General features: G+C 38.2%; 1 protein-coding gene across 1 annotated transcript; it reads right to left on the minus strand.

Annotated features, from left to right (window-relative positions):
* Positions 1–333: 333 nt before the first annotated feature.
* Positions 334–14,655, minus strand: RBM46 (RNA binding motif protein 46). Its single transcript, XM_026041665.1, has 6 exons — positions 14,626–14,655; positions 12,401–12,433; positions 11,690–11,851; positions 9,020–9,487; positions 7,321–8,103; positions 334–1,103 (listed from the first exon to the last, which is right to left on the minus strand). Exons 2-6 carry the CDS (start codon positions 12,408–12,410, stop codon positions 1,078–1,080), a joined length of 1,449 nt encoding a protein of 482 aa, XP_025897450.1. The 5' UTR covers positions 12,411–12,433; positions 14,626–14,655; the 3' UTR covers positions 334–1,077.
* Positions 14,656–15,919: the final 1,264 nt, after the last annotated feature.

Below are 15,919 nucleotides of genomic sequence, written 5' to 3' on the forward strand. Positions count from 1 at the left end.
CACCTGTGCAGGTCAGGCCCTCAGACCTCAACACGTGCCGCCTGGCCCCTACTTTGACCAGAAATGTAAACTGTTAAACACACTTTCAAAAGGAGGTTGATGCACTGTACTCATCTCAGGAAAAACACCTGACCTTTATTTTTTTTGTCATTCAATAAATAAAGCACTTTACTGAGAAGTGCTCCATAGGCAAGTAAAGAAATAGAGACCGCTTACTCAAAACGAATTACACATCCCCGATTTTAAAAACTTCCAACTGGAAATAGTTTTTATGTTAAATGATGTTTTGTTTTGCAGGAGAAGGTGGGCTGATTGATGAGGAGCTCACGCTGCTGCTGACCAACAGCAAGAAATGCAGCTCACGAGCCCTCTGTAAAGATAGACGGAGGTTCTACGTGTTAATTCTTCTTTCGGTCTTTTGCCTCAGAGTTGTGTATTGCAGCGAGCCCCAGGACTGCGCCAAGCCGCTGGCRGCAGCTGCTGGAAGTTGCTGCAAAGCCTCCAGCCTCCCCGTCCTTCCTGCTGTAACGCCCTACCAGCAGCAGAGATTTTACTGAACATTTCATTGACTAGTGCTTTTCTGTAAAATGGTGCATAAGTTAAGTAAATCTGTGTGCTATTGAAATTTCACGTTAGATCTAGGACTGGAATATTGGGAAGTATGTTTGTTTATGAAAAGGCAGAGTAGCCAGATTTTCCTTAAGGTTTGCTTAAGATTTATCACTTACTATATATACACTAAAGAAATTCTGCCCAAGACAGAAGTACAAGGGTAGGAAGTGGAGCAAATTATTTCAACGCTAAAAATAAGCTACTGTTTATAAACTACAAGTAATAAAATATTTTAAACAAATTCTCTTCAAAACAAATTTGATCAAACATTAACTAAATTTAACATTCAATTTCACTAATCTTTAAAGTGTAAAATTTAAAATACACATGCTCTTTGCAAAATACCAGTAAACATGTAATTTGTATTGCCAGTAATTGTGTACCATTGTGGTGTTCTTCCATAAGGAGCTCCAAACTTCCCACCTGTTCAACCCTGCTCTTCGGGACCTGGCTCCTCAGGGCAGTTCAAGCCAAATAGGGCGAGCAGTTGGCTAGAGAGAAGGGAAGAAAATGGACAGTTTAACACAAGCTCCCTGCATTCCCACTTCCTAGAGGATCTTCAGCGATTAAGAAATGGAAGCCATGGAAGTTTTTACAGGTGTCTCCAGACGCTGCCGCCCTCTCGGTAAATACTAACTCATATAGCTGAGAAAAGGTCTGGACAACAGTTCAAGCATCATCAGAAAGGACCTAGTTAAGRCAGAGAAGTTAAAAGGAACTAATAATTGCAGTTTTGTTTTTCTCTAATTCTAAACTACAAAAACATATACAGCACATTAGTGTATAAAAAGCCTTACTACTTAAAAAAAATTTAGTAGTGAGGATTGATATTTTATCAGCCTTTAATTCTTTTAAACAAACTTTCCCTTTGTTTCAATACTGCTGAACAGAAAATACTAATAAGGACAACTTTAATGTAATACATCACTAGACAGTGTTTTGAAGTATGTCTTCCTTATTTGTAGTACAAAAGACTTCTGCCCTGATACTGTTACACATATTTAGCAAAGGTCATCAAGGGAAGCACCAAATTCTGCTAGATCCATCACGGATATGTGCCGTTCTCAGAGCATTCACCCAGTGACCAGAGAAGGGCACTACAGACAGGGGTACTTTCAAGTAACTGCTTTTGCTGCAGTCAGTCATTTTCGTGGATAAACTTGGACCAACACTTAGAACTTTCTTACCTGTTTTTCTCCAACTTCTCCTACACAGCTCCAGACTGAAAATTTTATGTTTCCTGTCTATAAGCAGCAGAGACAGAAAAAAATAACTGCATCCTTGGGACAGATGCTGGGTGTCCCAGAAGTTTCCAGCAGTAAAGTCGAAAATAGTATTAAATCCATGCTCAGTGTCAAGCTGCCTTATAAGCTTAAAAATGCAGAAAAAATAGTAATCCCTCATTTAAAGAAAAGAAAAAAAAGGAGTCCTCAGAAGTGACAGACAAACCACATGTAACTTAAATTCATCCACAATAGCATATGCCAGAAGGGAGAGCATTTATCTTTCTGCAAAGAAGTGCAGAAAGCTAAAAATATCTCCTCTTCAAAGGAGATATAAAGACAGGCTTTTTCTTTCACATGAGATTGCCCAAGAAGTTCAAGTCATCAGTGTAGTAACATCTTCAGTTCTGAACATAAATCTGCAACTATGTGGGAGATCAGATGGGGGGGGTGTCTTTTAACACCCTGAAAAATCAGTGCTTAAAAAAAAAACTGTCTATAGAAAATTCTATTGTTACTTCTAAAATAGTCATTTCACAGAATAAAAGTWTAAATACAAGTGATATATATAAACCAAAGTAAAATATAAGTAAATGTAAACTAAAAAGTAAATATAAAGTATAAATAAATTCCTGAAAGTTTTATCTTAGTCTTCCTGTCTGGGACTAGTAGTATTGGTTTGTTATCCAGTAAGGACCATTGCTTATAATTATTAGCTATTTAAAACAAATATGTTCCTCCTCATTCTTTTCACAGTTGCTATRGTATCTTTAAATGTAGTTCATTCATCTTTCAGTTAAATCATGCATCCTTGTTTTCTCTGAACATCATTTTCAAAATATTCTGGTGACACCATGTGGTAAATTGTTGTACCACAGACTGTTCAGGACTGTGGCTATGGTATCAAACAAGCCTTCTGTTAAACAAACTGGAATACAAAAATATATAGCACAGAAACAGATGTCCTTTATCGCATATAAAACACCTCGATTTTAACAATCATAACATACTGTGTGGAGGAAAAAATACTACTGTACTAATGTACCRAAAAGGAGAAAATTATTTTAGCTGTATGTGTAGAACAACAGGTTCAGAAAACACACTACCTGTAGTAACCAAGAGAAACATAATGGAAGTTCCAGAATCCATATTTGGTTATGATTTGTATAGTAAGTTTGTCTGTAGAAACCTTTATTCTTGCAGTTACAGTTCTGCTTTTTCTATTGACTAAATAAAAGCAACATCTGAAAAAGAGACTTCTGGGCAGAATTTAGCTGGGGAAAAAAAAAATATCTTGTTTTATACATTCAGCCTGTATCCGTAACTCTGTCTTGCACAACTCTCTCCTTTACAGAATGCTCTTGCATTGCTCACGACATACACGCRGTAAGCTGCAACCATCACACGCTTTTCCCACACAACCATGCTCTTCTGCCGAGAGCACCTTCGCAGCCACGGCCTAAAGCCGCCYGCCTGCCGGCAGCTGCCAGGCGGGTGCAGCCGCTGCTTGCTCCGCGCCTCGGGGATCCCTGCAGCCTCCTGAGACCCGCTGCACCAAGACACTCATTCCCATGTTTAGTGCTACTGCCCAAGCATTAAATCTTCTTGGACCCCCTTTTAACTCAGAAAGTCACTAACTGCACCTGGGAAAGGGCAGGTTTCAAAAAGAAGACAGCTCTTATAACAGCTCTCCTATTACAATGCCCTCTATGCTTCAGAAACATTTACACGTTTTGAAAGAGTCCATGTCTCCCCACTAACATGAACTCCAACTTTGAATACAGAAGGACTAAATAAAAGTGTATAACACATCTCCGTATCAACTCAATGGATATTAAGATGAAGCTTGTTGACATTTTAGGGTTATCKTTGGAAGAGACAGGTCTAGATAAGCATTTTCCTCTCTGACGTTCAAAAGTCAAGATAGTTTATTGGACTGTGTATTTTCCCTTTAAGAAGCAGAAAGCTTATGAAAACAGAATCTAATTGGCCTAAATAAATCAAAACAAGCATTGGGGAAAAAGAAAAGGATTAAGAGAATACAAATTCGATCCAATGTTGTACCCAACAGTGCAGAGAAAGAAACTGCAACTACTAAAATAATAAAAAGTCTCTATTATAAAGGAAAGAATGCCCAAAGCACACATTTTATTATCTTTGATTTTTCTGCAGGCAGCTTTCCTTCTTACGTTGTTCACAAAGCACTGCAAGAACAGTTCTTGCAGTATCTAAAGGTATGCAAGCCCTTTATATCGTCTGGCAAAGTCACACTCTTGCACACTGGATGCTCTCTGGACTTCAGCATGGCACAGACTATTTAGAAAGAAGATTATTTAGAACAGAAGACTATTAGAAGATTATTTTCATTCTGGTTGATAACAGTTTGTCTATGCAGTTACATTTTCAAGTTCTCTCAAACCAGGTCATTCTCATCCACCTACCTTAATTTGGTTGTATGATTTTATAAAGGAAAAGAATCACAAAAAAAAAAAAAAAAAAGTAGCAGAAATTTTAAGCTCCTGTAAGGATCGTACTTACCAAAAGCAACCATCTCATCTGTGCACACTCATGTTTAGAGCAAGTTGCTTCCAACAGGAAACATTAATGCTTTTTTCGATTTTATTGCTATCTATAGGGACATACATGTGTCCATCCAGCATCATTCATCTCAGATGCCAGACCACTTGAGGGAGTAGAGGGATCCTCTGTCACGTTCAGCACCTCTTCTTTAGCCTCAGGCAGTTCTTTCAAAATATCATTATCAAGTTAGAACAAAACTGACCTCTGTAGATTAAGTGGGGAAGAATTTTTCTATTTCTAGAGTTCTTAAAGCATCAGCACAGTGCTCAACAGGAAGGAGCTGCACTTTTCAGAAGCTGGTCACACAAGTTTGCTTTGCACAGCGCTCTGCATGCTCTGTGCTAGGACCAAGCCCCATTAACAAGGCTGCAAAAATGAAAAGCATTTCTGTAGTTCAAAAGATAAGAAGTACAACAAATACCAGGCCATGCTTTTAAAAACTGAACCTGGGATTTGGAAATCCCAGTTGGTAAGAGTTTACGGCCTTTGAAGTGCTACCAAACGTTAAAGACAGACACTGCTAATTTAAATTCACATTAARATGTCTTCCCTATAGTACTTACAACTGTAACTGGAAAGATGAAAAGCTCAAAAGAAAGAAAAAGAAAACAGAACAGCTTCTTTACATTCTGGTTTTGACCCRTTGCATGGAAGCATTCTTACTCAACTCATTCCTTGTGATTGTRCCAGCAATTCTTTCTCAAAGCAGTATAGGAGAAGAAATATTTTTTACTTCAGATAATGCTACCTAGAAGACACCAAACAAGCAGCACTATGCACAGCCAGGCACAGAACCTAAAGCTGCCTTTTCTTTRAGCAATAAATTGAGTCCCACATCACTATTTCACATTTAGCACTATTTTAATACTTCTTGTTCAGACTTAGGTTATGAAGATTTGACCTTAATTTTGCTAACTATGGGGAAAAAAAGGGAAGAGGAGGATTTAACTTTACACATTAGATAAATGCATAAAAAATGAACATGGATACTATACTGTTTTATCATTAAAAATATATTACTCAGTTCATTGAATAATGGAGACTTCCAGAAGTGAGAGAAAGATGGCAACATATTTTACCAGACTTTTACCAACAAGTTTTTCCAATCCAACAAGACACCTTAGAGGAGATGGTGGGAGCCATTCTGACTATAGAAATCAGGGTCACACACATTCCCATTTCTTTAGCAGTGACACTTTCAGAGTGGTTGCGCTCCTGGGTACACACAGCAATTCTCAAAAGGGTCAGATGCTGTTACTGCACTGTGCTTGTATTCCAGAGCTGCACTGTACAGGATCCCCAGGTCTGATGCCAGAAACACTCTTGGACTGCACAGACCAGTCATCTCCCACTAAAAATATCACTTTCAAACAGAAAGCCCAGGCCTTRTAAGGCAGCCATGCTAACACATGCTTTACTCAAAGCTACTGAAGTGACCTATTAAAATGCAGAAATAATACTGCACTAAAGCATAACCCACCTGAACTTCCTAGATCCTGGAAGAGATTCACAAATAATTTCCTTACGACCACAGCAAAATACAAACGGCCCCCTACAGACAATAAGGCACTAGTTTGTTATTAGCAGAGCAGCCTACCATTTCCAGAGAAAAGATCCGCTTTGACACCAGGACTCACTGGAAGGACTGTTTGTAGTGATGGAGAAATATCAATATGCAAATATGCAAAGCATGAGTAATATTTCAGAACACATCGTGCACAGCCCTTGCCATGCCCAAAGAAACCACACAACCAATGCACCAGAATGCTACACAGCAGCTCACAAAATTTAAGTGACTGTTTCCAAAACTTGCAATATTATTAAAAAGATCAGTTCTATCTATTTTTCAAAAATGCAATGASGTAAGGGCCAGAAAGGGAGTGCTAATTAGCAGAAGGAAAATTACTCGAAAGAACAAAATGGAATAAACTATGCAAAACTTTGCCCCAAAATGTATGTGGATTTCAAACCATTWCAGTATGTTTCCACAACAGCTTTTGAATCTGAATACTGGAATCTAGTTTCCTTTAGGGTAGACTTCATAGATGAGGACTACATTTACTAATGAAACTATCCGGCATTAGAAATGAGTTCTGCTAGATGTAATACAATACAAATCAAAATATACATTATATATACATTATTAGAGAAGTGGAAATTTCAACTCATGAACTAGAGGGGAGAAGTGTTACATACTATATTATTTATGTAAATCCTTTTACAAAGCAACAGGGATAACAATGCAGTGATCTGCATCCCTAGTTATGGTAGGGGTATAACCATGGTTATAGTCACGGTAAGAAGAGATGTTTTAATAAAATGTGACTCCTAGAAAGATAAGCTTCGATTAGAAGTAGAATATATACCAAATGAAGATGTTAGACCTCTAAGTAATTAAGAATAACTGCCTTACCTCCCCCCTGCTTACTTTCTCTTTACATTAGTAACATATTAAACGACAGTGGTCTTTACCCAAAGTTACCTTCAGTTGAAGTCTCTAGTGAAATTCTGCTGTAGCCTTGAGAATGTCTGGAGAAATCAAACCAGCTTACCACAACTATTTATTCATCTGAATATGCACTAGCCACTTCTGCTTTACCTCTCAGATGTTAAATCAAGAATATACACAACTTTTCAGCATCATGTGGATGACCTTACAGCTACCTAAGTCACTTAACATGTCATCTAGCTGTTCCTCATAAATCATTAAGGCAGGTAAATCAAAGCAAAAAAAMCCCACTGTTTAAAATCTGGCACTGTTCCTTCAAACGCTCTCACCCTGATGTTGCACATGGAGCTGAATATGCAAGATACACAGGACACAAGATGTAYACAAACCCCACRATTTTAAATTAACTTTTCTAGCTTCTGTGCTTAAGAATTTAGTAAAAACATTTATGCTTACCTAGATGTAGAAGTGTAAACTGTGCTGCCAACTCCTTTGCATCTTCTAATGTTGTACAGAGTTTGTCTGGCATGAAATAACTCTGGGAACCATTTGCTATAGTAGGAATAATTATCTTGTACACTAGGAGTATTTTCCCATCCTGACTTGTGGTTGAATACAAGTAATATTCTGGTGGTGCCCAGTTATTTTTATTGCAATAATAATCCAGGTGCATTACTGCAGAACTGAAGTGACTGGATTTTAAAGAATACATGCTAATTGGAGTAAGCTTTGTTCCTGGAAAAAATGGGTATGTGCATCTTTCAATTTCAGGGAGATTTGGACTGTGCTGGCCATTAGGACGAACTGAAAGACTTGATGTTTTTCCTAAGGATTTTTGATGACCATCTTCTTTATTAGGAAACCCTAAAAGGCTTTCAGAGTTGGGGCTAATCTGACCATTAAGATGTTGTCTCCATGTACTTTCCTTGTTAACTGGCTTTGCCAGTGTTACCTCAATGCTAGCTCCATCAATGCACTTTCCATTCATTACAGACATAGCAGCAACTGCATCCTCTCTGTTGAAAAAATGAACAAAAGCATAGTCTCTCAGCTTCTTTACACGTTCAACTACTCCTGGCTTGAACTTGTTGAATTCAGCTTTAATTGTTTCTTCTGTAGTAGATATCATTAAATTTCTTACATACAACACTTTAACTCTCTGCATTGTTTCTTCATCAACTTCTTTCTCTGGGTCTGCCCAGTCTACTTGAATAGTATGACCCCAGAGTTGGAATGTTCCTACAGCAAAGAAGCATTAGGCCAGTAAGAAAGATGCAAGGGATAGAAAAAAACAGTTTCTAGCTCTATCTATTCTTAAATATTATATATTTATATGTACACACACACACACACACTCTATATGAATCAGTGAGTTTYGTTGCCTACCTCCGCTTAACAGTACAACAAAAAAGCATGCCCCTTAAAATTATTAAACAAAATAAGACTTTGCAAAAATCAGAAATGTGTGTATCCATATCCATTAGGTTTATTAAGCACCATTACTTGTAAAAACAGAGACTTGATCAAACACATGCACGAGCACACACAACAGCCCCAAACAGGAGATTTTACTAGYTGGCAAATACACCAACTTCAGTAAGATTAACAGCTAAAAGAAATAAGCATAACACCTGTAAAAAGTAATATACATGTATATGCACTAGCTTGAGCCTTCTTATATTTCCTAATGGACACTGAAAAAATTCAACAAAAAAGAAAAACAAACAAACAAAAACTTGTTAYTCAAGTCAACATTTTGAGCATTACAGAATAAGCTTTATTAGAAAACAGGGATACATTCCAACCACTACATTTTTAAGCTCAACTACAAAAGTATTCCTACCCAGGGACTCATGCATGCAAATGAAAACTGGAGTATGCCCAAGTATCTCGGCACACTTGTAAATTTCAGTAACTTGTGTCTATAATGCAGCTATTAATTTGTTCTCAAGACTGATAAAATTCAAATTTAATGAAGAAAAAAAATGAACTGTTTATTCATGAATCAAAAAGAAGTCTTTAGTTGAGAAGCAGCGTTGCACAATTTTTTAACTTTCAAAGTACTATATACAGGAATGACCAAAAAAAGAGATAATTCTCCTTCCAAAATTCTTAGAATAAAAATAGAAAATAAATGAAAATAAAAAAAGCTTACCTGGGATGAGTCGCCTTCGAGCCATTGCAGCTGCTCTGTGAGATTCATATTCAACGAAAGCAAAGCCACGATTTTTAGTTTTATCGGTGGCATTTGGATAAACAATGACATCCACCACTCCTTCTGTAACTTTTTTCATTTCATCCAGTATTTCTTCCTTCTTCTTTTCTTTTGGAATTGCTCCAATGAAGAGTCTGCAGTTGTCCAAGCTTACGCAGACACCAATAAACTTCCCTGGACGGATTTCATAATTATTAAGAATCCTAATGGCTAGTTGGGCCTCCTCTTTAGTGGTGTACATCACAAAYGCATAGCCTCGATTCTCACCGCTGAATTCCATCATCAGTCTGAACTCATATATCTTCCCAGCTCTCTCAAAAACAGGAACCAGTTCATCTTCATACATATCACGAGGAATCTTTCCCACAAAAACTTCACATCCACGAGGTGGAGGAGGACCTTCCCAACCTTAAAATAAATTGTCCAACAAAGAATCTTAGCACAAGTGCTCGACAGATACCCTTCGTTCATACAGTTTTGGAGTGGGAGGTGGAGCAATTTAGTATTAGTATAGAACTGATATATTCTAAAAGAATAAAAGAAAAAAAATAAATTGCTGGCTTACATCATTCTTCCCCACACAGACTTTTTACTTGTCTCTTTCATTTGGATATACCTGACAGTGCATTGAAACTAGCATCATTTAAAGCATTGAGAGGCTTACTGGCTTGCCTCTCAAAGATWTATTTTCCCCTTAAAACGATGTTAATAGAACTGATATATCATAATTATCTTAATTGCAAGAGAAAGACTTTTATTTTCTACCCTAACATAAGAAAATTGAGTTGTTTCTCTCCACTTTTTGTCCTCATTTTAAGAAATTCTGATCAGTGTCCCCAGTGCCAATATTTTTTCCCTTCACATCATTCAAAAGCTCTAAACATTCTGATTCCACTTTCTCCTTCCATCCATCAAAACAAAGACCCACTAATGGAGGTAAGATCCTTCCTTCAGCTCTCTCTCCTTCAATAGCAAGAAAACCCTTTCTTCCTAAAAACAACTAGCCATGGTTTTCCATCAGTTTGAGATGGATAGTAGAGATAAAAATATCTACAGAATTAGTGAGTCCGTCATTCACATCTGAAAGTCACAAATAAGGATGTTTCTGCCATTAAGCCAAGCAGATATTCATATACTCTTTAGTTTATCTGTACGCAGAGAAAACAAATAATGTAAAAATCACGTATGTACATTTAAAAATATGAGCAAATACAGCACTCTAATATGCATTTTACAAAAAAAAAAAAAATGGGAGAAGTTCATATGCAGATAAAGAGTTAACTGATTTTTTTCTGAAGCTTTGACAAGAAAGGTTCCTATAAAGTTTAATTTATGAGACACAGGTCTTGCCAATCACTTAATTTCAGTATCCTAAAAGATTAACAAATTCTAATTTTGCAAAAGGACCATCTTTAATACTTCCTAATGTTCTAAATAAACAACAGTCATTATAATGCATTAAATAAGAACTGGCTGAGATCTCAGAAAAAGTTCAGTAATACACTGGAATTCTCTATCCAGTGCCATTTTAAAAAGAATTGCAGAGGGCTCTATTTACGTAAATCTTGGAAGCTGGTAAARTTATGTAAGTAATTGTAGGCAGAAGAAACTTCCAAAAAGAAATCATTTTAATGTGGTTATACATTATAAGCCTCATATGAGAATAACAAATGCAAAGGCGTATTTTATTTCTAATATATGACAACAATGACAAAAAAAAGCTTCCTAGGAAAACAAAACTACTGCTCTATTTTTCTCACTCCATTTAAGTTTCTTTATTCAAAATAATAACTATTTTAAACATTTATTTTACAAACTTTCAGTCTTTGTAGCACAAGATAAACCCACCCAGTATTAATATAATCGAGCTTTGAACTAGAACGACCTATGAATATCATCAAGCAAGAACTCCTTTATCAGCCCTAAAATCTAGGATTTATTTTGAATTTGTCTTCCAAAATAAATTTAAGTGCTCAACAAGCACTTAAATTTAAGTGCTCAACAAGCCTCCAACGAAGGCTGTAAGCTGTAGAAGCACAACATTTTTTTTAAATTTTCTTCTCAGAACTCCTTTTTTTTAAAGTTATAATAGGTGTGAGGAACACATTAGTCAAATCTGAGAATTAAAAGTTTTATTTTCTTTATTGGTGTTATTTCAGAAAGCCGAGTCATCAAGAAAAGCACATGCCCATGCAAGAGGTAACCAGAGAGACATACTAGTTTAGGCTAAGGTCTGACTACTACTGCTTATTTGCTTTAAGGGACAGTGCCAGCAAATCTTTCCATCCATGTTCTCAACCACATGAACACATGGCATTTTCAATTCCACATCCGCTTTGYCCTGTAACTTTACTGCTGTTACGAGCTGTGACTTCTTATGTCCCTCAACAGCTGTTAAATGTAGTTCTGGCACAAGAAATCTCAAACTCCTCAAGTTGTAAAAGCATATCAAAAGTCATACGTTCTGTTTCCTATACACTTTTCCTAAGCATCTGCTACTGATCACTATCAAGATACAGGACATGGGGCTGCACAACTTTTTAGTCTGACACAGTATAGCTCTATTGACATAAAATTAGCTAACTCCATATTCTCTAAAAAAATGCTTACCTGGTGGAGGACCACCAAATTTTCTTTGCCCATTCTCTTGAACCATGCTGTACCCAGTCTTCTCCATCAGTGCAAGTAAGGCAGCCTCATTTTGTGTTCCACTTCTGACTTTGCCACATCCATTTGTTACATCTGTATTTTCCTCATGCATATCTGCAATAGCTTCAACAGAACAAGTAATTTAAAGAATTCTAAGTTGCTATTTACATATAGAAGTTATCAAAGTACAGAAGAATAGTTTATGCTGTGATTATTTACTGATTTTAAGCTTAACATAAAGCCTCCAACTCTACATTCAACTATTGCCATCTATGTACTTGCTTTCAAAAGATTTATCAGCAACTATAGATCCTAGATTAGAATTAGCATAACATTTGAGTTACTCTTCAGTGATATCGTAGCAGCTATGTTGCAAGTATGCGGCTTTTCAAGTATACTGAAAAATGCTTTCATAAACCATCATGTTCTGGTAGTTGTGTAGATCTACACACTATTAAGTAAAATGTTACACTTTCATTACCATGTTTTACAAAAATATCCATAAGAGTATTTGAATTAAAAAAAAACAACCCTTAAAAATACATTAAGTCCATGCMAAATTAGTGCCAACAGTTCAAGAAATTCAGAACAATACAATTTAACCAAAATAGTATAAAATAAGACAAGACAGAATGGGTCAAAAGAACTAAGGAGTTAAGGAGATAAACCTACCTTTGGGCATCCTTACTCTGATGCCTTTATCCACTTCCAYGGTGTCCACAAAGAAAAAGGTACATTATTACAGTTATTACTGTTCCACCTCAAATCACTACCTTCTGCTGTGCCAGTACCCCCCCACACACACCACCACAGCTTAGGCTTTATGTCATCTAGGTGATGGGAAACAATACCAAGGAATCTATATGCTATTATCAAGTCTGCCAGTAAAGCCCCCTTAGGTAAATAAATAAATAAATAAAACCTCATTCCCTCTCTAGAGGTCTACAGTAATTAGCCAAAAGCAATCTTCAAAACACAGCACAATCCCTTGCACAAACAGTGACTTAAAATAGCCTAATCCTGGAGGTTTGCTAGTCTGGTAACATAGAACAATCAACTGCTATGCCCCTCATTCTCCTAAATAAATATTCCAAATATGAACTATACAGCAAAACCAGAAACAGAAATTACAACTGTTCTTTAGTGCCCTCTGAATGTTCAGCTTGGTTAGTTTTCAATGTCAGACCTGAACGCCATCCTCAAACCTTAACCATTTATTTTCTTCCAGGGGAAAAAAAAAAAAATACCACCACCAATTCCACATACAGAATATTCTCTTGTGAGCACACACTATTTGCTGAACAATGAAGTCCAAGCTCCTTAGTTCAGACTTCAATTTAAAAAATCTGGAAAGTGGAGTATGAAGGAAGTTAAACTAGGGAGTGAACAGGTAGTCCACTACTCAAAGTCCTAGGCAACCAGTTAGTTCAAGCACTGCACAAACCCAGTATAACTCCTCAACTACACTGAGCTGATGAACGTTGCCAAAGAATAGGAAAAARACTTCAGAAGTAGCTACGACCACCTTTTCTTCTACAGATTGAAGCTACAGCCACCTTCCCCACCCTCTCTGTGGTCAGTGCATACAAACTCAGACTGAACTGTCCCATTTAGCTGCTCTACCCAAATCAGCAGCTTATTTATTTTGTGTGACAGCCGATTATTAACTTCCTGCTTCTAAAGAAAATAAGAAGTGCTACTAGAAATAATAGCATATTTGGTAGATAACTTACAAATATTCCCCCCCATTTTTAAATATATAGGTTTTCAGGTTATTACCTGCCACACTTAGCAAACATTCGTCTCCACATTCAAAAACATTAAACTTCCCCATAGYGTTAAAGTTTTTTTAAAATATTCTACTGAAACCACCTCAAAATTAAGCTAATATGATTTTGCACACACTGAAAGAAACTTTTAAGATATTTGCTCTAATTATTTATGGCTAGACTTAAATGATTTAAATAGCTCCTTCCGACACCATTTCTGTGCGTGTTATACAGTAATATTTCTACCTAAAAGTAGATGTTCCCTTTTGCCCAACAGATCACAATCACTGTAATGAACTCTGAAACACTATCCTGAAGAAGCTGCTCCTGTGTGCAAACACACATTCGTCATATGAAAATCTTCATATGACATTATAACAGACTCTATACTACCATTAATAGGGTGGTAATATTTTCTTTTTCCAAATTATAAAATAAGCATTTTGTGTGTGGCGAGGGGGGAATATGCATTTCTTTTCTACTGAGAAGGTCCTCATAGTCCGACCATCCATACGAGCAGCCATTTTGGAGAGCAGTTCATATGACACCCATTGAGGGTCATTAAAACAACTGATCACTGAATGACCCAACTTCATCAAAAAGTGAGCCTAGAAGGGAAACTGGGCTGAGCACAACCTGCTCCTGGAAATCAACAGCTACARATCACAGCATGACTCCCACTTGCTACAAACAGTGCTTCTCTCAACAGCTCAGTTGTATTTACCACGTCTCACAACCTGCAGGCTGTASGCAGAGATGCTGTAATCAAGAAGTGTCTCCACAGTTTGAGGGTTAACGAGGTGCACAGAGACCCCAACAAAACGAGGAGTGAGGCAGAGTTAAGTTTTTCCTTCTCTCATCCCATTCAGACCAGATCTGCAAGTGCAGCAACAGAACCCCAGGCTAAAACCACAAGATCTGTTAAGTGTGCAATGCCACAGCGGGGACAAGTGTCCACAAGACGGAGCGGGCAGACCAAGGGCGGGCCGTAGGCAGAGAGGACAGCCTGAAGAGCCAGGGAGGAGGTAACGAGGCCGGCTTCCAACGCCCTCGCGCGGAGCCGCACGTCCAGCAGCCGCCGCTCCCTTCCCCTCACACCCTCGCGTCTCTCCCCGCTGCCGCCCTCACCTGTCCCCACAGCGCGACAACGACCCGAGGCCGCGGTGTGAGCCCTGCGCCACACGGGGAGCCCGCCGCAAACCGTCCCCACGATCGCGGCGCCACCACCAGCCACCCCGCACGTCGCTCGCTCAACACCGCCGCGACACCTTTCCCTCTCTCCGTCGCACCAGCCAATCAGCAGCCGCCTAGCGGCGCACGGGCGTGACTGACGGGAGGTCTCAGCCAATCGGAGCAAAGCGGTGGGCGGGGCCGCGCACCGTGCTATTTCAAAATGCGCGGCCGTTGGCGGAAAGGGCGTTGGTCGCGTGCACGTGACGCTGAGGCCGTTGGGGGTGCCGCGTGACCTGCCGCGCGGAGGTGGGGGCGGAGTTAGCGCCTCGCGGCCTTAACGGCAGCGAGGGGTGTCGGGGGTCGAAAGTACCGAGAGTCGATTGAAAACAGTAATACGGGATTCGTTTTAAAGTTCTTTAATTTGTTACCATTGCAGTGTTGTGGCCTGTTGTCTCCAGCTAACGAAAGACTCAAAAAAAAAAAAAAAAAACCCTTTATTAAAAGATTCCCTCTGCCCAATAATTAAATGTTTGTACTTTGCAATAAACCAGCCAGCGAACCTCAAGAATTTTCTTATGGACTGTTCAAATTCATCTTCCTTATAAAACAAATTTTTACCAATCTAGTTACAAATAGGTATCACTGTAAACTCGCTGCTTAATACAGCACATCAGGTCTTTCACCTAAATAAGGTTTTTTATTATTCTCAAATTGAAAGCAGATGCTTCTTATATATTGTGTGTTTTGCGAATTATATCTCCCTTAAAAGCTGCTGAATGGCTTACATGCCAAAGCTATTGCCTTTGAGGCTAAATTTCACCACCTTTTCATTTTGAATGTTGGCAGTGGTTGTTTTTATCTCTCCACATCGAATTCAGTCATGAAGCCCCTAATAAGAACGCCTTGAGGGTATATTTACATTAAATAAAGTTTGCAGCATTTTGACAGCAATTCAGTGTCCCTCTCACCTGGGAGACTGACTACTTTTTGGCAAAAAAAAACCCTCCATGTGTTTTCAGATCTTACTGATTATGAAAGTCCTGAGAGAATGCAGACACATCCCTTAAATTCTAATTTAAGAAAACTCTTTAGTATTTGTTTTCTTTACATTTCATACAGGTGACACCTTACTGGATGGGTTCCCAACCCATTTCTGGAGTACTAATTGCTACTGTAGAATATAGAAGCTGAACTTTTGTTCAGCTGGAAATTTTAACCTGTTACAGTATTTAACAGCAGGACCTCACTA

Source organism: Nothoprocta perdicaria, unplaced genomic scaffold (genome assembly GCF_003342845.1).
Source record: "Nothoprocta perdicaria isolate Ctin4 unplaced genomic scaffold, notPer1 scaffold_29, whole genome shotgun sequence".
In the NCBI taxonomy this organism is placed as follows: Eukaryota; Metazoa; Chordata; class Aves; order Tinamiformes; family Tinamidae; genus Nothoprocta; species Nothoprocta perdicaria.